Source organism: Bombina bombina, chromosome 1 (genome assembly GCF_027579735.1).
Source record: "Bombina bombina isolate aBomBom1 chromosome 1, aBomBom1.pri, whole genome shotgun sequence".
NCBI lineage: Eukaryota > Metazoa > Chordata > Amphibia > Anura > Bombinatoridae > Bombina > Bombina bombina.
In genome coordinates, this window is record NC_069499.1 from 86,368,564 (window position 1) to 86,392,063 (window position 23,500).

Consider the following 23,500-nt stretch of genomic DNA (forward strand, 5'->3'; position numbering starts at 1 on the left):
ATGGGTAACATTAGGAAAGCTGCTACAGTCTGCCTATTTTATAAAGCAGAACGTACATTTCCTGTGTGGCTGTTAAGCCGAGGTGCTGCCGAATGAGATTTCTGGTCTATTATGGCTACCTAGCTGACAGAAGTCTAACTGATGTGAGCTTCTCTGTCTATAAATGCTCGGGCCTATTTTTGTTCCCATTCCGGTCCTGTTTTGAATATATTGCTGTATAGATCAAGAAGTATTGTTATGCAATGTCATGTGATAACAAGTCATGAATCTTGTACTATATTTTTTCTTTTGTTTCTCTGTGTCATGCAACAGTAATACTGCATACTCTGTTTATTGATTAATTACTATATTTTGATTTATCAAAAAGAATAAAAATTATTTAAAAAAATAAAAAAATTGTTCAATGCCATAATTATATTTTGTTTGTATGTTTTTAGTAAAAAGAACTGCTGGTGCAGATGTGATGTGCAATTTGCCAAACCACCTCTGTTCTCATGAGCTGAACCCAGTTATTTCATTTTTGGGAAAAGCTCATACGGTACAAAATGGCGGAACTCATTCTGCAGGCACATTTCACAGTGAAAATCTGGAAAACTTAGAAGATGTGTCATCTTTTAACGACCAGCCAATCTTTTTCAGGTAGAATGTTGTAAAATCCTGTTTTGTTGGAAGAACTTTAGCAACATCTATTTAGCATACTTGATTGTTTTTTTATGAGCAATATAGAACATGTCCATTTTTAATCAACGTTTCTCATTTGTTTAGAGAATTCCGCTTCACTGCAGAAGTACCTATAAGATTGGATTACCATGGAAAACATGTTTCAATGGATCAGGTGGGTACAATTGTCGGTCTTGTGATGTTTGTTATTTTAGTGAACACCTGTAACTCTATTTTCCCTTGTGTGTATTCTTAGTCTTGTAGCACTGATTATCTTCTTTAGCACTAGGGATCAATACAGTCATTAAGATTATAAGTATTTTTGAGCTTGAAGCTTTCCCTTTAAAGAGTCCCTATTTATTGTTGTTTTGATGTTTAATTATCAATATTTTTTATTTATTTTTGTAGGGAACACTAACTGGAATCTTGATTGGGCTTGCTCAACTAAATAGCTCTGAGCTAAAGCTGAAGCGGTTATGCTATCGACATGGGTAAGAATAGACAGGGAAAAAAAGTGAAATAAAACACAGTTCACCATTAAAAGGGGACATTATATAATCACCATATATTCCAATTGTATCTTAAAAGGGGATACATTCAACATGTTTAAAACCTTGAATTTATCTTTAGCAGATATTAAATTTGTTAGGTAAATCACCTCAAAAGTGAGAAGAAACTAAGAAAGGATACAATATAGCATTACACTGTAATGTGCTCCACACAGCAAGAAGTTTACTTGAATCTTCCAGGTTTGCTATAGCTCTGAGTACACCATTTTCATTGTTGCTTTTTAGCTTGTTCTATATCCAGCGACCTATTATGTGCTAAGAATTGAAAATCCCACGTGCGTGAGTGAATAATTGTGATAGAGGCAAATCTACTTATTTCTTTAAGGAAGAGTTGGCTTTCTATTAGACCTGCATAGAATTCTCCAGTAAGAGCATGTCTCTGTTTTTAGAGAATGCAAAAATATTCCACCAACAGAACTGATGTCTTCATGTTGGAAGTTTGTCAAGCTCCTTTACATTTTTAGACAGTTGACCAGCAGTATCCTATATCATAATCAAGAGAAGCACTGATTCAGGAAGCCAGATACATTGCGTAGTGGGCAGAAACTCATCTTCTGAATATTGCAGAAGTCCATCTTCCGGAAACAAGCAAATGTCAAGCAGAATGTATAAGCAGACGAGATTTTTCTGGAATATAGAAGTCTTAAATGTACATTGTACTCAGTGAAGTAGCTATATAAAATCTAGAAGAGTGTGAGGGAAATAGTAAAATGGAATGGAAATAATAGATTGATATACAATAAAAATATATAGTACAAAGCAGGAATATTTCCTTGTTATCAAGGATGTTATGCAGGGATTGCCTTTTCAAATGTGCGGAGCTGGCAGAAAAAACAGGCCCACCCATCACCCAATGAATTACACATAGCTGAAGCTTTAGGATAGTCACTCCACAGTTTACATACATTACCTGTTGCAATGGTGTGCTAATCACAGTGGCACAGGGGAATATGGACAGTTTTTCAATAAAGACTATATTCACCTTTATGCTTTGGAGAAGAGGATATTAGGAGAATGTGGGTGTCACCAGTACAATAAGTCATAAGTTGGGTGGTCTCGCCAACAAAGTTAGATCTACAGTAACATGATTGAAATTGCATTTGAATGTAAAGTTTCCCTGATTGACTAGATTAAGTGCTAATAGTAATATGACTGATGAGGGTACAGCAGGTAATAAAGTCGACTCAGTAGTCACACCTCAGTACCCTGGAATCAAATACTCAATAAAGCCGCTATGCCTATTTCCTAACTGGTCTTAAAAAAATGCAGTTTAATTTCCAACGTTCCAATTTACTATTTACTATTGTTATCCTTTTTCTTTCATGAGGTGGTGAGAGTTCATGAGCCACTTCTCCTGGGATTCAACTCCTGGCCACTAGGAAGAAGTAAAAATTCTCAAAGCTTTAAGAGCACTTAATCCCTTTTTTTTTCCTCCCCAGGAGGATGGTGAAGATTTGAGGTGCTCCAGATCTTCATTGAGAGGTGTTTTTTTAGACCGATTTGAACACCTTAGGATGCCCTTATAGTTTTTTTGAAGGTGAGTTTTTATGATGATCAGGAGTTGTTGTTTTTTACTGATCAGGACACAGTCTACCTCTTTCATGTTTGAGCTTGAGCTTCTTAGTTCTTTATTTAAAGAGGTTTTATGTACTTTAATCTGAGGAAAAACCTTCCAAACAACTGGATTTGTTTTTTAAACCTTCTAATGTTTTTTCCTGTTCTTGAGTCTCTTATTAAAATATTTTTTCAGAGATTGAAACAAGCTTGGTCTTCTCTTTTTATCCATCCTCTAAATTTAATAGGATGGTTTTTTTTTTCTAATTTAGAGATTTGGGAAGCTTTTCCTGTTGTCGATGGTGCTGTTTGATTAAGTCAAATGCACTAGGATAGTACATTTTTCAGAAACCATATGGACAGGAAATCGGTAACCTTTCATTGGAAGGCCTTTTTCATCAAGCATTGCTTTTGTAGCAGTTGTGTTTGCTCTTTTGTGTGACAATTTGTCTGAGCAAATCTCAGAAGTCTGTGAATAAAGATTTTCAAAATTGTTTGAAACATCTAAATTCGACCAGTGCACTTTATATTTTCATTTTTGACATCATTTTATTTTATACTAAGTATATGGCTTTAGCATTGCTGACCAGAAGGGCTTTATAATTTAAGTAATTGTCAGCAAGCAGGGTGTCCAAAGATAGACTTTTATCTCTCCTTTTTAAGGAAGAATTTATTTGGACCTGGCCTTGATGTTATTTCCACTGTTTCTGGAGGAAAAGGAGCTTTTCTCCCTCAACACAAGAAGAAGTCTAAGGAATAAATAGTTTGAACAAGCCCAAACATTTTATGAGCCTTTTTCCTCTTCCAAATCGGTATGATGGTATGGCCCCAATCCAGATTATTTTCTGGTACACAGCAGTTTACGCCATTTTTAGGGTCAGTTTATATCAACATTTAATTTTAAGGATGCATTCCTTATTATTCCTAGACCATCTCCAGTTTCTACGATTTTTTTTTTGCATTCTGTGGCTCTTCCAGTCTACAGCTCCGAGAATTTTTACCAAGGTTCTAGGAACTCTCTTGTCTGTAATAAGAACTCATTTAGTTCAGTGGCTCTATACAACAAACAATTTGTTTAGGTTCCATTTTCCTTCAGCTGTATTTCATACCAACAGTATACTGTTGTTTTCTTTGCAGAAATAGTTGGAGAATTAAAGGGCCAGTAAATACAGCATGTCTATTTCCACTCCTTCTGTATCACGTGACAGCCATCAACCAATTACAAATGCATATACGTATATTTTGAATCCTTGCACGTGCTCAGTAGCACTGGTGACTCAAAAAGTGTAAATTTAAAAAGCATGTGCACAATTTGTTAGGGAAAGTAAATTAGAAAGTTGTTTAAAATTGCATGATCTATCTGAATCTTGATAGTTTAAAGGGAGGTTAAATAGTCTGTTTAATTGTTGTAATATAAAAACACTAATTGCAATATGTATAATTTATCTATTTTAAATGGATTTTACCTTTTTCTTTCTTTTTTTTTTCACTACATTTGTGCTTGTCTTTTACTTCTGTTCACAGATTTACAAGGAGGATGGTCCTCTGCAGGAAGGTTTATCTTAACCTGGTGTCAAAAAACTAGGCCGGTTGCTATTAAGTGAATAGACAAGATAACAGGGAGTCAGACTTGCGCATGCCTAGATCAGTCAGAATGTAACCTAAGTTTCATTGATGTCAGCTCCCATATCACACTGGGGTTAGGGCTACACTTAGAATTTCTAAGTGCTCATTAAGCAAGAAAGCAAGTAAGTTGTTTGCTATTTGTATAACATTTGTTTATTTTTAGGTTTACTTTGATTTAACATATTTGTTTTTACCGAAGGAGCACTGTTTAATATCCCTTTAATTTTGACTTGAGCGTCTCTCTTTTAAGTAAAAAGAGTTCTCTTTCTCATTTATCAAGTCTCTTTTCTAGGAGTCTTTATAGACTCAGTGACTATGCAGCTTTCTCTAAAGCATCAGGGATCAGAGTTATAGTCGGTTTGCTCACAACTACTCTAAATTTCCAACCCCTTCTGTAGCTCAATGTATGGAAGTTTTTGGTCTGATGATTGCAACATCATATGTTCTTCCTTTTGCATGGTTATATATGAGACTTCTTCAACTTTGCTTGAACAATGGTGCAAACATTTCACTCAACTATCTCATAGAATCTTATGGGATTCTTCAGTGAGGCAATCTGTCCCGTTAGATAGTTTTCTAAACTATTTTTCTGGGGGCGTCCTTTATTTGTCCAACTTGGAAAATAATGTTTGCAGACACCATTCTCTTGGATTAGGGCTCCGTTTTGGGGGTCCAGGAGGGCACAGGGAATTTGGTTTCCTCAGGAGATGAAGTTACCTTATATCCTTATAGCAATATTTAGAAAGTCTCAATGATGTTCTATATTTTGCATCCCAGGAAGGAAATCTGAGAAGCAGATGGGTAACCCCTTCAACAGGGATATTTTCTCCATTAAGTAGTTTTCTACCTGATTGTGGAACAATGGGGTCTCCCAGAGATAGACCTGATAACTTCTGTTTCCAAGAGTCATAGTTTGAATTGAATAGAGCATTCTTCATTAATCTGAATGCTCTAGTCAGGCCCCGTAGAACTTTGTTTGCGAATCTGGTTCAGATGTCAAGATTTCTCCAGTCTTCAAGATCTCTAGTCTCTCATCTTGATGGATTGGAGATTGTATACCTACTTTTTTTTTATTTATTTTTTTAATAACCAAGAGGTTTAATTAATGCTGTATTGAACACCTGTTTTCAAGCCATAAAGTAAAATTTCTCAAATGATTTGGAAAGTTGGTTTCTTACTGTTTTTGAAAACCAGGGTTTTAGCTGGAATTCTTCTTACTGCAAGTCTGTTAACATAATCATGTATCTGCTAACTCTTTAAAGAGTGATATTTTGGCTTTTTCTGTTTTATACTACAGGAAAATTGCTATAGATTCTATATATACAAAACAGAGGGTGCTTCATGTGCATATCAGTAATATATTATCAGTCAGATGTAAGAATAGTGCAGAGTACTCACAATATGTGGCAGCACTCTATTGTGCTGAGATAGACGCGTTCTGGAGACTCAAAGTGCTCCAGCTCACTGAGCTTCGGTTAACGGCTTCCTCCAAACGAATCAGGCAGGCAGGATTCAAATAATGCAAAACCTTTTTAAAATAATAAGTAAAAACGCACAAGGTTGAAACATTCATTCTGAGCCCCAGTGTACTGCAACGCGTTTCTCCACTAACACAGCGGTTTCATCAGGCATAAAAATGATATATAACACAACAGGCTTATCCTCTTTTTAAACATATTCTGACCAATCATGTTTCTTGATTATGCAAAGGCACCTGTTGCCTATAAGTCCACTGATTCCTGCTCTAGCCTATAATACCTAGATCTCATTAGGTCTGAAAGTCTATATCAAAATATTAAAGTCTATCTTTTGTTTATTAAATCCTGAATGTATTTCATTTAATATTTACTAAGTGAATAAACCTCATAATATAAAAAAAAGTTACTATATAAATATTTTTGTAAGTTGCGGATGACTCCGTACATATCATAAAACAAAAGGGTATTGTGTTACTGGTTACAAAAGGGTATAGTGTGAATGATTACAAAAGCGCAACAATTTCGAGAAAGTAACACAACTTTTTCTTCTTATATAGTTAACGATAACAATCAGATTGTTACAAAGTGTGTTATTTCCAGTTTTGAAAAGACTGCATCTATCATTGGATCAAAAGATATCATTTGACTGATGTCGTAATTCCAAACAGTTAGGGGAATGTAGGGCAAAAGTTCTGTCAAAGTAATTTGTGTGTTTGACGCTCTTTGATGTTAACTGCGATCTTTTCTTTCATGTAATTGGCAAGAGTCCATGAGCTAGTGACGTATGGGATATACAATCCTACCAGGAGGGGCAAAGTTTCCCAAACCTCAAAATGCCTATAAATACACCCCTCACCACACCCACAATTCAGTTTTACAAACTTTGCCTCCTATGGAGGTGGTGAAGTAAGTTTGTGCTAAGATTTCTATGTTGACATGCGCTTCTCAGCATTTTGAAGCCCGATTCCTCTCAGAGTACAGCGAATGTCAGAGGGACGTGGAGAGTATCACCTATTGAATGCAATGATTTTCCTAACGGGGTCTATTTCATAGGTTCTCTGTTATCGGTCGTAGAGATTCATCTCCTACCTCCCTTTTCAGATCGACGATATACTCTCATATACCATTACCTCTACTGATAACTGTTTCAGTACTGGTTTGGCTATCTGCTATATACGGATGGATGTCTTTGGGTAAGTATGTTTTTATTACTTAAGACACCTCAGCTATGGTTTTGGCACTTTATGCATTTATATAAAGTTCTAAATATATGTATTGTACTTATATTTGCCATGAGTCAGGTTCATGTATTTCCTTTTGCAGATTGTCAGTTTCATATTTGGGAAAGTTAATATAAGAACAAATTTTCTTACCTGGGGTTTAGTCTTTTTCAATTGACTACTTGTTTCAAATTGCGGGCTTACTTAGGCTGGCGGGTGCGCCAAATGCTACACTTTATTGCGTCATTATTGTCGCGAGAATTTTTTGGCGCGAAAGGCACGTCTGTTGATGCAAGTTCGTCATTTCCGGCATCGTAATTGAAGCAGAGGTTTCACACAGGGTTGCGTCGTTAGTGACGCAAGTGTGTCATTTCCGGACATGGTTGGCAGCAAAAAAAAAAATTTAAGTTACGTTGTCGTCATACTTTGTGCCAAACTTTTTTCATTATTTATTTGCCCCTTTGCTGTTTGCCTCTTGCCTTTTTCTATGTCAGAAGGCTATGCTATTTGCATTTTTTCCCATTCCTGAAACTGTCATATAAGGAAATTGATAATTTTGCTTTATATGTTGTTTTTTCTTTTACATTCTGCAAGATGTCTCATTCTGATCCTGCCTCAGAAGTATCTGTAGGAAATTTGCTGCCTGACATCGGTTCTACCAAAGCGAAGTGCATTTGTTGTAAAATTGTGGAGATTATTTCTCCTAATTTCATTTGTATTAGTTGCCAAGATAAACTTTTACATGCAGATAGTGTGTCCATCAGTAATAGTACATTGCCGGTTGCAGTTCCTTCAACTTCTAATGTACATGCTATACCTATGAATTTTAAAGAATTTGTTACTGATTCTATTCAGAAGGCTTTGTCTGCATTTCCACCTGCATTTCTGCGTAAGAGGTCTTTTAAAACTTCTCATAAAGTTGATGAAATTTCAAATGACCGACAACATAATGAATTATCCACCTCTGATGAGGATCTATCTGATTCAGAAGATCCTTCCTCAGATATTGACACTGACAAATCTACTTTTCTTTCATGTAATTGGCAAGAGTCCATGAGCTAGTGACGTGTGGGATATACATTCCTACCAGGAGGGCAAAGTTTCCCAAACCTTAAAATGCCTATAAATACACCCCCACCACACCCACAATTCAGTTTTACAAACTTTGCCTCCTATGGAGGTGGTGAAGTAAGTTTGTGCTAGATTTCTATGTTGATATGCGCTTCTCAGCATGCTGAAGCCCGGTTCCTCTCAGAGTGCAGTGAATGACAGAGGAATGTGAAGGGAGTATTACGTATTGAATGCAATGGTCATCCTAAAGGGGATCTATTTCATAGGTTCTCTGTTATCGGTCGTAGAGATTCATCTCCTACCTCCCTTTTCAGATCGATGATATACTCTTATATACCATTACCTCTGCTGATTCTCGTTTCAGTACTGGTTTGGCTATCTACTTTATGTAGATGAGTGTTTTTTGGTAAGTATGTTTTCCTTTATTAAGACACTCTCAGCTATGGTCTGGCACTTTAAATGTAAAGTTCTAAATATAATGTTTGTATTTATTTGCCATGATTCAGGTTTATCAGTATATTTCCTTTTTGCAGACTGTCAGTTTCATTTTGGGAAATGCACATATATATATATATATATATAAAAAAAAAATATATATATATTTTGCATGATGTACCGAGTCCACAGATTCATCCTTACTTGTGGGATATTGTCCTTCCTGACAGGAAGTAGCAAAGAGAGCACCACAGCAGAGCTGTCTATATAGCTCCTCCCCTAACTCCACCCCCCAGTCATTCGACCGAAGGCCAAGGATGAAAAGGAGAAACTATAAGGTGCAGAGGTGACTGAAGTTTTCATAAAAAAATTACTATCTGTCTTGAAAAGACAGGGCGGGCCGTGGACTCGGTACATCGCAAAAGAAAGAAATTTATCAGGTAAGCATAAATTTTGTTTTCTTTTGCATGATGTACCGAGTCCACGGATTCATCCTTACTTGTGGGATACCAATACCAAAGCTTTAGGACACGGATGAAGGGAGGGACAAGACAGAAACGGAAGGCACCACTGCTTGCAAAACCTTTCTCCAAAAAAATAGCCTTGGAAGAAGCAAAAAGTATCAAATTTGGAAAATTTGGAAAAAGTATGAAGCGAAGACCAAGTCGCAGCCTTACAAATCTGTTCAACAGAAGCATCATTTTTAAAAGAGAAAAGAAAAGAAAGAAATCTATCAGGTAAGCATAAATTTTGTTTTCTTACCTGAAATTTTCAAATTGACTTTTCTCTAAATTGCGGGCTGTTAGGCTTGCGGGTGCGCAAAATGCTTTCATTTATTGCGTCATTCTTGGCGCAAGACTTTTTTGGTGCAAGAATGTTGACGTATTTTTGTCATTTCCGGCGTCTTAGTTGGCGCCGAGAATTTTCATATAGTTGCGTCATCTATGACACTCGTGTTTGTTGCAGACGTTTTTGGTGCCAAAAATATTTTGTCAGTTGTGGGCGTCATACTTGGCGCCAGACTTTTGACATTATTTAAGTCTTCATGTATTTTTGCTTCTGGTTTCCAGAGGCTTATTCTGTTTCCATTTTTTCCCATTCCTGAAATTGTCATATAAGGAAATTGATCATTTTGCATAATATGTTATTTTTTCTCTTACATATTGCAAGATGTCTCAATCTGATCCTGTTTCAGAATCCACTATTGGAACCCTGCTGCCTGATGTCGGTTCTACCAAAGCTAAGTGCATTTGTTGGAAACTTGTGGTAACTGTACCTCCGGCTGTAATTTGTGATAGTTGTCATAACAAACTTTTACATGCAGAAAATATTTTCATTAGTAGTAATCCATTACCTGTTGTTATTCCTTCAACATCTAATTCTCAGGATATTCCTGTTAATGTGAGAGAATTTGTTTCTAATTCTATTCAGAAGGCTTTGTCTGTCATACCACCTTCTAATAAACGGAAAAGGTCTTTTAAAACTTCTCATAAAATTGATGAATTTTTAAATGACCTACAACATTCTGATTTATCTATCTCTGATGAGGATCTATCTGGTTCAGAAGATTCTGCCTCAGATATTGACACTGACAAATCTTCATACTTATTTAAAATGGAGTATATTCGTTCCTTATTGAAAGAGGTGTTGATTGCATTAGATATGGAGGAGACTAGTCCTCTTGATATTAAAACTAGTAAACGTTTAAATTCAGTTTTTAAACCTCATGTAGTTATTCCAGAGGTTTTTCCAGTTCCTGATGCTATTTCAGATGTAATTTCTAGGGAATGGAATAGACTGGGTACCTCTTTTACTACTTCTTCAAGGTTTAAGAAACTGTACCCTTTGCCGTCTGATAGATTGGAGTTTTGGGAAAAGATCCCCAAAGTTGATGGGGCCATCTCTACTCTTGCTAAACGTACTACTATTCCTACGGCAGATAGTACTTCTTTTAAAGATCCTTTAGATAGGAAACTTGAATCTTATCTAAGGAAGGCTTATTTATGTTCAGGTCATCTTCTTAGGCCTGCTATTTCTTTGGCTGATGTTGCAGCTGCTTCAACTTTTTGGTTGGATACCCTAGTGCAACAAGTATCAGATCATAATGTGTATAGCATTGTTAAGTTAATTCAACATGCTAATAATTTCATTTGTGATGCCATTTCTTTCATGTAATTAGCAAGAGTCCATGAGCTAGTGACGTATGGGATATACATTCCTACCAGGAGGGGCAAAGTTTCCCAAACCTCAAAATGCCTATAAATACACCCCTCACCACACCCACAATTCAGTTTTTACAAACTTTGCCTCCGATGGAGGTGGTGAAGTAAGTTTGTGCTAGATTCTACGTTGATATGCGCTCCGCAGCAAGTTGGAGCCCGGTTTTCCTCTCAGCGTGCAGTGAATGTCAGAGGGATGTGAGGAGAGTATTGCCTATTTGAATGCAGTGATCTCCTTCTACGGGATCTATTTCATAGGTTCTCTGTTATCGGTCGTAGAGATTCATCTCTTACCTCCCTTTTCAGATCGACGATATACTCTTATATATACCATTACCTCTGCTGATTCTCGTTTCAGTACTGGTTTGGCTATCTGCTATATGTAGATGAGTGTCCTGGGGTAAGTAAGTCTTATTTTCTGTGACACTCCAAGCTATGGTTGGGCACTTTGTTTATAAAGTTCTAAATATATGTATTCAAACATTTATTTGCCTTGACTCAGAATGTTCAACTTTCCTTATTTTCAGACAGTCAGTTTCATATTTGGGATAATGCATTTTAATTTAACATTTTTCTTACCTTAAAATTTGACTTTTTCCCTGTGGGCTGTTAGGCTCGCGGGGGCTGAAAATGCTTCATTTTATTGCGTCATTCTTGGCGCGGACTTTTTTGGCGCGAAAATTCTATTTCCGTTTCCGGCGTCATACGTGTCGCCGGAAGTTGCGTCATTTTTTGACGTTATTTTGCCCAAAGATGTCGGCGTTCCGGATGTGGCGTCATTTTTGGCGCCAAAAAGCATTTAGGCGCCAAATAATGTGGGCGTCTTATTTGGCGCGAAAAAATATGGGCGTCGCTTTTGTCTCCACATTATTTAAGTCTCATTTTTTATTGCTTCTGGTTGCTAGAAGCTTGTTCTTTGGCATTTTTTCCCATTCCTGAAACTGTCATTTAAGGAATTTGATCAATTTTGCTTTATATATATGTTGTTTTTTCTCTTACATATTGCAAGATGTCTCACGTTGCATCTGAGTCAGAAGATACTACAGGAAAATCGCTGTCAAGTGCTGAATCTACCAAAGCTAAGTGTATCTGCTGTAAACTTTTGGTAGCTATTCCTCCAGCTGTTGTTTGTATTGATTGTCATGACAAACTTGTTAAAGCAGATAATATTTCCTTTAGTAAAGTACCATTGCCTGTTGCAGTTCCTTCAACATCTAAGGTGCAGAATGTTCCTGATAATATAAGAGATTTTGTTTCTGAATCCATAAAGAAGGCTATGTCTGTTATTTCTCCTTCTAGTAAACGTAAAAAATCTTTTAAAACTTCTCTCCCTACAGATGAATTTTTAAATGAACATCATCATTCTGATTCTGATGATTCCTCTGGTTCAGAGGATTCTGTCTCAGAGGTTGATGCTGATAAATCTTCATATTTATTTAAAATGGAATTTATTCGTTCTTTACTTAAAGAAGTACTAATTGCTTTAGAAATAGAGGATTCTGGTCCTCTTGATACTAATTCTAAACGTTTAGATAAGGTATTTAAAGCTCCTGTGGTTATTCCAGAAGTTTTTCCTGTTCCTAATGCTATTTCTGCAGTAATTTCCAAAGAATGGGATAATTTGGGTAATTCATTTACTCCTTCTAAACGTTTTAAGCAATTATATCCTGTGCCGTCTGACAGATTAGAATTTTGGGACAAGATCCCTAAAGTTGATGGGGCTATTTCTACCCTTGCTAAACGTACTACTATTCCTACGTCAGATGGTACTTCGTTTAAGGATCCTCTAGATAGGAAAATTGAATCCTTTCTAAGAAAAGCTTATCTGTGTTCAGGTAATCTTCTTAGACCTGCTATATCTTTGGCTGATGTTGCTGCAGCTTCAACTTTTTGGTTGGAAACTTTAGCGCAACAAGTAACACATCGTGATTCTCATGATATTATTATTCTTCTTCAGCATGCTAATAATTTTATCTGTGATGCCATTTTTGATATTATCAGAGTTGATGTCAGGTTTATGTCTCTAGCTATTTTAGCTAGAAGAGCTTTATGGCTTAAAACTTGGAATGCTGATATGGCTTCTAAATCAACTTTACTTTCCATTTCTTTCCAGGGTAACAAATTATTTGGTTCTCAGTTGGATTCCATTATTTTAACTGTTACTGGTGGGAAATGAACTTTTTTACCACAGGATAAAAAATCTAAAGGTAAAAACAGGGCTAATAATCGTTTTTGTTCCTTTCGTTTTAACAAAGAACTAAAGCCTGATCCTTCATCCTCAGGAGCAGTTTCAGTTTGGAGACCATCTCCAGTCTGGAATAAATCCAAGCCAGCTAGAAAGGCAAAGCCTGCTTCTAAGTCCACATGAAGGTGCGGCCCTCATTCCAGCTCAGCTGGTAGGGGGCAGGTTACGTTTTTTCAAGGAAATTTGGATCAATTCTGTTCACAATCTTTGGATTCAGAGCATTGTTTCAGAAGGGTACAGAATTGGTTTCAAGTTGAGACCTCCTGCAAAGAGATTTTTTCTTTCCCAGTCCCAGTAAATCCAGTAAAAGCTCAAGCATTTCTGAAATGTGTTTCAGATCTAGAGTTGACTGGAGTAATTATGCCAGTTCCAGTTCCGGAACAGGGGATGGGGTTTTATTCAAATCTCTTCATTGTACCAAAGAAGGAGAATTCTTTCAGACCAGTTCTGGATCTAAAAATATTGAATCGTTATGTAAGGATACCAGCATTCAAGATGGTAACTGTAAGGACTATCTTACCTTTTGTTCAGCAAGGGAATTATATGTCCACAATAGATTTACAGGATGCATATCTGCATATTCCGATTCATCCAGATCATTATCAGTTCCTGAGATTCTCGTTTCTGGACAAGCATTACCAGTTTGTGGCTCTGCCGTTTGGCCTAGCTACAGCTCCAAGAATTTTTACAAAGGTTCTCGGTGCCCTGCTGTCTGTAATCAGAGAACAGGGTATTGTGGTATTTCCTTATTTGGACGATATCTTGGTACTTGCTCAGTCTTTATATTTAGCAGAATCTCATACGAATCGACTTGTGTTGTTTCTTCAAGATCATGGTTGGAGGATCAATTTACCAAAAAGTTCTTTGATTCCTCAGACAAGGGTAACCTTTCTGGGTTTCCAGATGGATTCAGTGTCCATGACTCTGTCTTTAACAGACAAGAGACGTCTAAAGTTGATTGCAGCTTGTCGAAACCTTCAGTCACAATCATTCCCTTCGGTAGCCTTATGCATGGAAATTCTAGGTCTTATGACTGCTGCATCGGACGCGATCCCCTTTGCTCGTTTTCACATGCGACCTCTTCAGCTCTGTATGCTGAAGCAATGGTGCAAGGATTACACGAAGATATCTCAATTAATATCTTTAAAACCGATTGTTCGACACTCTCTAACATGGTGGACAGATCACCATCGTTTAATTCAGGGGGCTTCTTTTGTGCTTCCGACCTGGACTGTAATTTCAACAGATGCAAGTCTCACAGGTTGGGGAGCTGTGTGGGGATCTCTGACGGCACAAGGAGTTTGGGAATCTCAGGAGGTGAGATTACCGATCAATATTTTGGAACTCCGTGCAATTTTCAGAGCTCTTCAGTTTTGGCCTCTTCTGAAGAGAGAATCGTTCATTTTTTTTCAGACAGACAATGTCACAACTGTGGCATACATCAATCATCAAGGAGGGACTCACAGTCCTCTGGCTATGAAAGAAGTATCTCGAATTTTGGTTTGGGCGGAATCCAGCTCCTGTCTAATCTCTGCGGTTCATATCCCAGGTGTAGACAATTGGGAAGCGGATTATCTCAGTCGCCAAACGTTGCATCCGGGCGAATGGTCTCTTCACCCAGAGGTATTTCTTCAGATTGTTCAAATGTGGGAACTTCCAGAAATAGATCTGATGGCGTCCCATCTAAACAAGAAACTTCCCAGGTATCTGTCCAGATCCCGGGATCCTCAGGCGGAGGCAGTGGATGCATTATCACTTCCTTGGAAGTATCATCCTGCCTATATCTTTCCGCCTCTAGTTCTTCTTCCAAGAGTAATCTCCAAGATTCTGAAGGAATGCTCGTTTGTTCTGCTGGTAGCTCCGGCATGGCCTCACAGGTTTTGGTATGCGGATCTTGTCCGGATGGCCTCTTGCCAACCGTGGACTCTTCCGTTAAGACCAGACCTTCTGTCACAAGGTCCTTTTTTCCATCAGGATCTGAAATCCTTAAACTTAAAGGTATGGAGATTGAACGCTTGATTCTTGGTCAAAGAGGTTTCTCTGACTCTGTGATTAATACTATGTTACAGGCTCGTAAATCTGTATCTCGAGAGATATATTATAGAGTCTGGAAGACTTATATTTCTTGGTGTCTTTCTCATCATTTTTCCTGGCATTCTTTTAGAATACCGAGAATTTTACAGTTTCTTCAGGATGGTTTAGATAAGGGTTTGTCCGCAAGTTCTTTGAAAGGACAAATCTCTGCTCTTTCTGTTCTTTTTCACAGAAAGATTGCTATTCTTCCTGATATTCATTGTTTTGTACAAGCTTTGGTTCGTATAAAACCTGTCATTAAGTCAATTTCTCCTCCTTGGAGTTTGAATTTGGTTCTGGGAGCTCTTCAAGCTCCTCCGTTTGAACCTATGCATTCATTGGACATTAAATTACTTTCTTGGAAAGTTTTGTTCCTTTTGGCCATCTCTTCTGCCAGAAGAGTTTCTGAATTATCTGCTCTTTCTTGTGAGTCTCCTTTTCTGATTTTTCATCAGGATAAGGCGGTGTTGCGAACTTCTTTTGAATATTTACCTAAAGTTGTGAATTCCAACAACATTAGTAGAGAAATTGTGGTTCCTTCATTATGTCCTAATCCTAAGAATTCTAAGGAGAAATCGTTGCATTCTTTGGATGTTGTTAGAGCTTTGAAATATTATGTTGAAGCTACGAAATCTTTTCGTAAGACTTCTAGTCTATTTGTTATCTTTTCCGGTTCTAGAAAAGGCCAGAAAGCTTCTGCCATTTCTTTGGCATCTTGGTTGAAATCTTTAATTCATCTTGCCTATGTTGAGTCGGGTAAAACTCCGCCTCAGAGAATTACAGCTCATTCTACTAGGTCAGTTTCTACTTCCTGGGCGTTTAGGAATGAAGCTTCGGTTGACCAGATCTGCAAAGCAGCAACTTGTTCCTCTTTGCATACTTTTACTAAATTCTACCATTTTGATGTATTTTCTTCTTCTGAAGCAGTTTTTGGTAGAAAAGTACTTCAGGCAGCGGTTTCAGTTTGAATCTTCTGCTTATGTTTTTCGTTAAACTTTATTTTGGGTGTGGATTATTTTCAGCAGGAATTGGCTGTCTTTATTTTATCCCTCCCTCTCTAGTGACTCTTGTGTGGAAAGATCCACATCTTGGGTAGTCATTATCCCATACGTCACTAGCTCATGGACTCTTGCTAATTACATGAAAGAAAACATAATTTATGTAAGAACTTACCTGATAAATTCATTTCTTTCATATTAGCAAGAGTCCATGAGGCCCGCCCTTTTTTTGTGGTGGTTATGATTTTTTTGTATAAAGCACAATTATTCCAATTCCTTATTTTATATGCTTTCGCACTTTTTTATCACCCCACTTCTTGGCTATTCGTTAAACTGAATTGTGGGTGTGGTGAGGGGTGTATTTATAGGCATTTTGAGGTTTGGGAAACTTTGCCCCTCCTGGTAGGAATGTATATCCCATACGTCACTAGCTCATGGACTCTTGCTAATATGAAAGAGATGAATTTATCAGGTAAGTTCTTACATAAATTATGTTTTTTGATATCATCAGAATTGATGTCTGATATATGTCTTTAGCTATATTAGCTAGAAGAGCTTTATGGCTTAAATCTTGGAATGCTGATATGACTTCTAAATCAACATTGCTATCTCTTTCTTTCCAAGGTAATAAATTATTTGGTTCTCAGTTGGATACAATTATTTCAACTGTCACTGGGGGTAAGGGAGCTTTTTTGCCTCAGGATAAAAAAATCTAAGGGTAAATTTAAGGCTGCTAACCGTTTTCGTTCCTTTATACAAAATAAGGAACAGAAACCTGATCCTTCCCCTAAGGGAACGGTTTCCAATTGGAAGCCTTCTTCAGTCATTGGATTCAGAACGTTGTTTCTCAAGGGTATAGAATAGGTTTCAAAATAAGATCGCCTGTGAGAAGTTTCTTTCTCTCACGCATTCCTGTGAACCCAGAAAAAGCTCAGGCTTTCCTGAAGTGTGTTTCAGACCTGGAGGTATCTGGGGTAATTGTGCCAGTTCCTGTTCAGGAACGGGGTCTGGGGTTTTATTCAAATCTGTTCATTGTCCCAAAGAAGGAGAATTCTTTCAGACCAGTTCTGGATCTAAAAATTTTGAACCGTTATGTGAGAATATCAACATTCAAAATGGTGACTATAAGGACTATTCTGCCTTATGTTCAGCAAGGGCATTATATGTCCACAATAGACTTTCAGGATGCATATCTTCATATTCCGATTCATCCAGATCACCATCAGTTCCTGAGATTCTCTTTTCTAGACAAGAATTACCAATTTGTTGCTCTTCTTTTTGGCCTAGCGACAGCTCCAAGGATCTTTTCAAAGGTTCTTGGTGCCCTTCTCTCTGTAATCATAGAGCGGGGTATTGTGATGTTTCCTTATTTGGACGATATCTTGGTACTTGCTCAGTCTTTACGTTCTGCAGAATCTCACACGAATCAACTAGTGTTGTTTCTTCAAAAACATGGTTGGAGGATCAATTTACCAAAAAGTTATTTGACTCCTCAGACTAGGGTAACCTTTTTAGGTTTCTAAATAGATTCAGTATCCATGACTTTGTCTCTAACAGACAAGAGACGTCTGAAATTGGTTGCAGCTTGTCGGAACCTTCAGTTTCAATCATTCCCTTCAGTAGCTATATTCATGGAGGTTTTAGGTCTCATGACTGCAGCATCAGACGCAATCCCTTTTGCTCGTTTTCACATGAGACCTCTTCAGCTTTGTATGCTGAATCAATGGGATTATACAAGGATATCACAATTAATATCCTTAAATCCCAATGTTCGACTATCTCTGACATGGTGTTTAGATCACCATCGTTTAGTTCAAGGGGCCTCTTTTATTCGTCCAACCTGGAATGTGATCTCAACAGATGCGAGTCTTTCAGGTTGGGGAGCTGTCTGGGGATCTCTGACAGCGCAGGGGGTTTGGAAATCTCAAGAGGCGAGATTACCAGTCAATATTTTGGAACTCTGTGCGATTCTCAAAGCTCTTCAGTTTTGGCCTCTTCTGAAGAGAGAACCGTTTATTTGTTTTCAGACAGACAATGTCACAACCGTGGCGTATGTCAATCATCAAGGTGGGACTCGCAGTCTTCAAGCTATGAAAGAAGTATCTTGGATACTTGCATGGGCGGAATCCAGCTCCTGTATAATTTCTGCGGTCCATATCCCAGGTATAGACAGTTGGGAAGCGGATTATCTCAGTCGCCAGACTTTACATCCGGGAGAGTGGTCTCTTCACCCAGATGTGTTTTTTCAGATTGTTCAGATGTGGGGGCTCCCAGAAATAGATCTGATGGCTTCTCATCTAAACAGGAAACTTCCCAGGTATCTGTCCAGGTCCAGGGATCCTCAGGCGGAAGCAGTGGATGCGTTGACACTTCCTTGGAGTTATCAACCTGCTTATATATTTCCGCCTCTAGTTCTTCTTCCAAGAGTGATTTCCAAAATCGTAATGGAGCGTTCGTTTGTACTGCTGGTGGCTCCAGCATGGCCTCACAGGTTTTGGTATGCGGATCTTGTTCGGATGTCCAGTTGCCAACCTTGGCCACTTCCGTTAAGGCCGGACCTACTGTCTCAAGGTTTCGTTTTTCCATCAGGATCTCAAATCATTAAATTTGGAGGTATGGAAATTGAACACTTAGTGCTAAGTCATAGAGGTTTCTCTGACTCAGTAATTAATACTATGTTACAAGCTCGTAAATCTGTCTCTAGGAAGATTTATTATCGAGTTTGGAAGACTTACATTTCATGGTGGTGTTCTCATAAATTCTCTTGGCATTCTTTTAGAATTCCTAGAATTTTACAGTTTCTTCAGGATGGTTTGGATAAAGGTTTGTCTGCAAGTACTTTGAAGGGACAAATCTCTGCTCTTTCTGTTTTATTTCACAGAAAGATTGCTACTCTTCCTGATATTCACTGTTTTGTACAGGCTTTAATTCGTATTAAGCCTGTCATTAAATCAATTTCTTCTCCGTCTTAATTTGGTTTTGAGGGCGTTACAGGCTCCTCCATTTGAGCCTATGCAATCTTTGGACATTAAACTACTTTCTTGGAAAGTGTTGTTCCTTTTGGCCATTTCTTCTGCTAGAAGAGTATCTGAGCTTTCTGCTCTTTCTTGTGAATCTCCTTTTCTGATTTTTCATCAGGATAAGGCAGTTTTGCGGACTTCATTTAAGTTCTTTCCTAAGGTTGTGAATTCTAACAACATTAGTAGAGAAATTGTTGTCCCTTCCTTGTGTCCTAATCCTAAGAATTCTTCGGAAAAATCCTTTCATTCTTTGGATGTTGTGAGAGCTTTGAAATATTATGTTGAAGCTACTAAAGATTTCAGGAAGACTTCTAGTCTATTTGTTATATTCTCTGGTTCTAGGAAAGGTCAGAAGGCTTCTGCTATTTCCTTGGCTTGGTTAAAGCTTTTGATTCATCAAGCTTATTTAGAGTCGGGTCAGGCCCCGCCTCAGAGAATTACAGCTCATTCTACTAGATCAGTCTCCACTTTGTGGGCTTTTAAGAATGAAGCTTCAGTTGATCAGATTTGCAAAGCGGCAACTTGGTCCTCTTTGCATACATTTACTAAATTCTACCGTTTTGATGTATTTGCTTGTTCAGAAGCAGTTTTTGGTAGAAAAGTTCTTCAGGCAGCTGTTTCAGTTTGATTCTTCTGCTGATGTTTTAAGTTTTTCTTTTCTTCATGAGAATAATTAGTTTTTTTGTTTGTGGATTAATTTTTCATCTTGGGTATTTGATATCCCATACGTCACTAGCTCATTGACTCTTGCCAATTACATGAAAGAAAACATAATTTATGTAAGAACTTACCTGATAAATTAATTTCTTTCATATTGGCAAGAATCCATGAGGCCCACCCTTTTTTATGGTGGTTATGATTTTTTTGTATAAAGCACAATTATTTCCAGATTCCTTTGTTGATGCTTTTTACTCCTTTATTTATCACCCCACTACTTGGCTATTCGTTAAACTGAATTGTGGGTGTGGTGAGGGGTGTATTTATAGTCATTTTGAGGTTTGGGAAACTTTGCCCCTCCTGGTAGGATTGTATATCCCATACGTCGCTAGCTCATGGACTCTTGCCAATATGAAAGAAATTAATTTATCAGGTAAGTTCTTACATAAATTATGTTATTTGTGTATGGTCAATTTGATTGAATACTATGGGGCATATTTATCAATGTGCGAGTGGACATGATACGAAGTAGCTTATCATGTCCGCCGCACATCGATAAATGCCGGCAGCATACGCTGTCTGCATTTATCATTGCACCAGCAGTGCAATGCTGCCCCCTGCAGATTCGCAGGCGATCAGCTGTAGCAGGGGGTGTCAATCAACCCGATCATATTCGATCGGGTTGATTTCTGTCCGCCACCTCAGAGCCGTCACCTTAATAAACCTATTAACCCCTAAACCTCAAGCCCCCCACATTGTAACTAATAAACTAAACCGATTAACCCCTATTCCGTCGCCCCCGACATCGCAGACACCTTAATAAACCTATTAACCCCTAAACCTCCAGCTCCCCACATTGTAACTACGAAACCTATTAACCCCTAAACTGCCGGACCCCCACATCGCAAAACACTAAATTAAACTATTAACCCCTAAACCTAACTAACACACCCCTAACTTTAAATTAAAATTAAATTACAATATAACTATAAATTAACCTAACATAACTATTCTAATTAAAAAAAAAAACTACCAATTAAAAAAATCTAAATTACAAATTTAAAAAACCTAACACTACGAAAAAATTTAAAACGTATAAAATGTATAACTTGCAAAAAAAGCAAAGAACATGTAAACATTGAGTATTTCTAAACTCAGGACAAAATTTAGAAACTATTTAGCATGGGTGTTTTTTGGTGGTTGTAGATGTGTAACAAATTTTTAGGGCAAAGTTAGAAAAAGTGTGTGTTTTCATCATATTTTATAAAAAAATTTATAGTAAATTATAAGATATGATGGAAATAATGTTATATTTAGAAAGTCCATTTAATGGCGAGAAAAACGGTATATAATATGTGTGGGTACAGTAAATGAGTAAGAGGAAAATTACAGCTAAACACAAACACTGCAGAAATGTAAAAATAGACCTGGTCCTTAAGGGTAAGAAATTGAAAAATGGCTTTGTCCTTAAGGGGTTAAGTAATTTTTCATATATTATCAGGATATTATAGCCCATCTGCTTGTCCTAATCCAAATAATTATTTTATGATCTCTCTAAGAGTATTAGAATTCTACTTTTAAATTACAATCGTTTTTAGATTTTAATTTGTTTGTCCCTTGGTCTACGTAAAGGTCAGAGGACCATATCCGTTTCTATAGCTTTTTGGTTAAATCTCCTTATTACCAAGGTTTACTTGGAGGCCAGATAGTCTTTTCCAAAATGCGTTATTGCCTTTTTTTTCTAGATCAATTTCTTCTTCTTAGATTTTCAAGAATGACGGTTATATTGAATATATTTGCAAGGCAGCGACGTACTTTCTCTAAATTCTACCACTTTAATGTGTCTGGTAGGAAAGTCCTTCAGGCAGCAGTGTCTGGTAATTAAGTGTCTGCCTTAAAAAAATGTTGTCCTGCCCAATTACTCATGGACTCCGCAGCTTGGGTATTAGTTCCCAGGAGTAATGGCTCGTAGACTCTCACCACCTTATGAAAGAAAACAATATTAATACTGATAAATTCATTTTTTTCTACCCATTTTCATTTTTTACTTAATGAATTTTTCTGGCAGCAGTTTTAGTTTGCTCCTCATTTTCCATACTTTGTTCTTTCCTACCTTTCTACTTCTCCTTTCTTGGCTATATGTCAGACTAGAATACCAGAGATGTTGGAGGGATTAAGTGCTCTTAGACCTTCGGGAATCTTTGCCGCCTTCTATTATCCTGGAGTTGAATCCCAGGGGTAATGGCTCATGGATTCACACCATCATGAAAGAAATTCATTTCTATGAGGTGAGCATAAATTTTGTTTTTGAAGGAAGTGCAGTGCACTGCTGGGAGCTAGCTGAACACATTGAGTGAACAAATGACACTCAGCAGCTAGTTCCCAATAGTACTGCTCCTGAGCATACCTAGGTATGCTTTTCAACAAAGGTTAGATAATAGAAGTACATTACAAAGTTGTTCAGAATGCAAGCTCTATCTGAATCATGAAAGTTTAATTTGGACTTTACTGTCCCTGTTGTAAACCTGCTGAATAGATTTGTGCACTGTTGCAAAATGATTTTCTTTACTTTTACATTGTGTTTTGTTTAAGATGAGCATGCAGTGTTTAAAGAGTGTGCCTTTTGTATATTCATGGTTGAATTATGTTCTTTCTTTTCTTGATATCTTTTCTTGCAGTTTATTAGGAGTGGATAAACTTTTTTCTTATGCCCTTAATGAATGGCTTACAGACATTAAGAAAAATCAACTGCCAGGAATTTTGGGAGGTGTAGGGCCAATGCACTCCCTTGTACAGTTGGGTGAGTCCTGTTGATTTTAAGGATTAAAGTTTTTTACAGACTTCCTGTTGGCATTCCTGTTTGTAAGTTGTTTATTTTTTGTTTCAGTCCAGGGTCTAAAAGACTTGGTGTGGCTGCCAATAGTGCAATATAGAAAAGATGGACGCATTGTCCGTGGGTTCCAGAAAGGTGCTGCGTCCTTTGGCACATCCACTGCTATGGCAGCTTTGGAACTAACAAACCGAATGGTACAGACTATCCAGGTATCCATAATTTTATTTTAATTTTGTGACAGGATTGTTTAAACTGGATTATACTACTCTGTGTATGTTGGATTTTCAGATCATTTCAGTGACCTTGTTCCTCTAAAAAAGACGTTCAAGGAATTATAATTGCAGATTTCATTTTTCTACTTCTATGTATTCATTAAGAAACTTTAATTTTAACTTGGTGAAATATAAGATCCCTCTTGGCTGACTTAAATGCATCAACAACTAGTTTTAACACAGCAGCTTTGCTGCTAGTCAATTCTAAATAATATTTCAATAATGTAAGCATACTTAAAGGGACATTAAACTGCTGCACACAACTACAACATATATTAACTACTCACATTGTCACTGTATTAAAGGGACAGTTTACTCAAAAAATGTCTCCCCTTAAATGTATTCCCAATGATCCACTTTACCTGCTGGATTATATTAAATTGTTTACAAGTATTTCCTTTACCCTTATATTGGCATTTGAAATAGCTGATTTAGCATGTGGTATCCCCACCTATTCTAAAAGTTTCTGGCCTTAGGGCCAAGCTATAGATAAGCTTTGTAAACACAACTATCAGAAAAAATACACTCCCAGTGGGGTATAGAAGAGATAAGGTAAAAAATTGTTAATTT

At 37.3% G+C, this 23,500-nt stretch overlaps 1 protein-coding gene across 2 annotated transcripts in view; it reads left to right on the top strand.

Moving 5' to 3' along the window:
• Positions 1–23,500, top strand: part of ATG2B (autophagy related 2B) — a 516,631-nt gene that overhangs the window by 450,989 nt on the left and 42,142 nt on the right. For both annotated transcript variants that reach the window (XM_053697497.1, XM_053697498.1), the window contains exons 36-40: positions 438–639; positions 766–835; positions 1,069–1,151; positions 22,504–22,625; positions 22,713–22,867. In XM_053697497.1, coding sequence (XP_053553472.1) covers positions 438–639; positions 766–835; positions 1,069–1,151; positions 22,504–22,625; positions 22,713–22,867 — 632 coding nt within the window. The remainder of the gene's footprint in view (positions 1–437; positions 640–765; positions 836–1,068; positions 1,152–22,503; positions 22,626–22,712; positions 22,868–23,500) is intronic.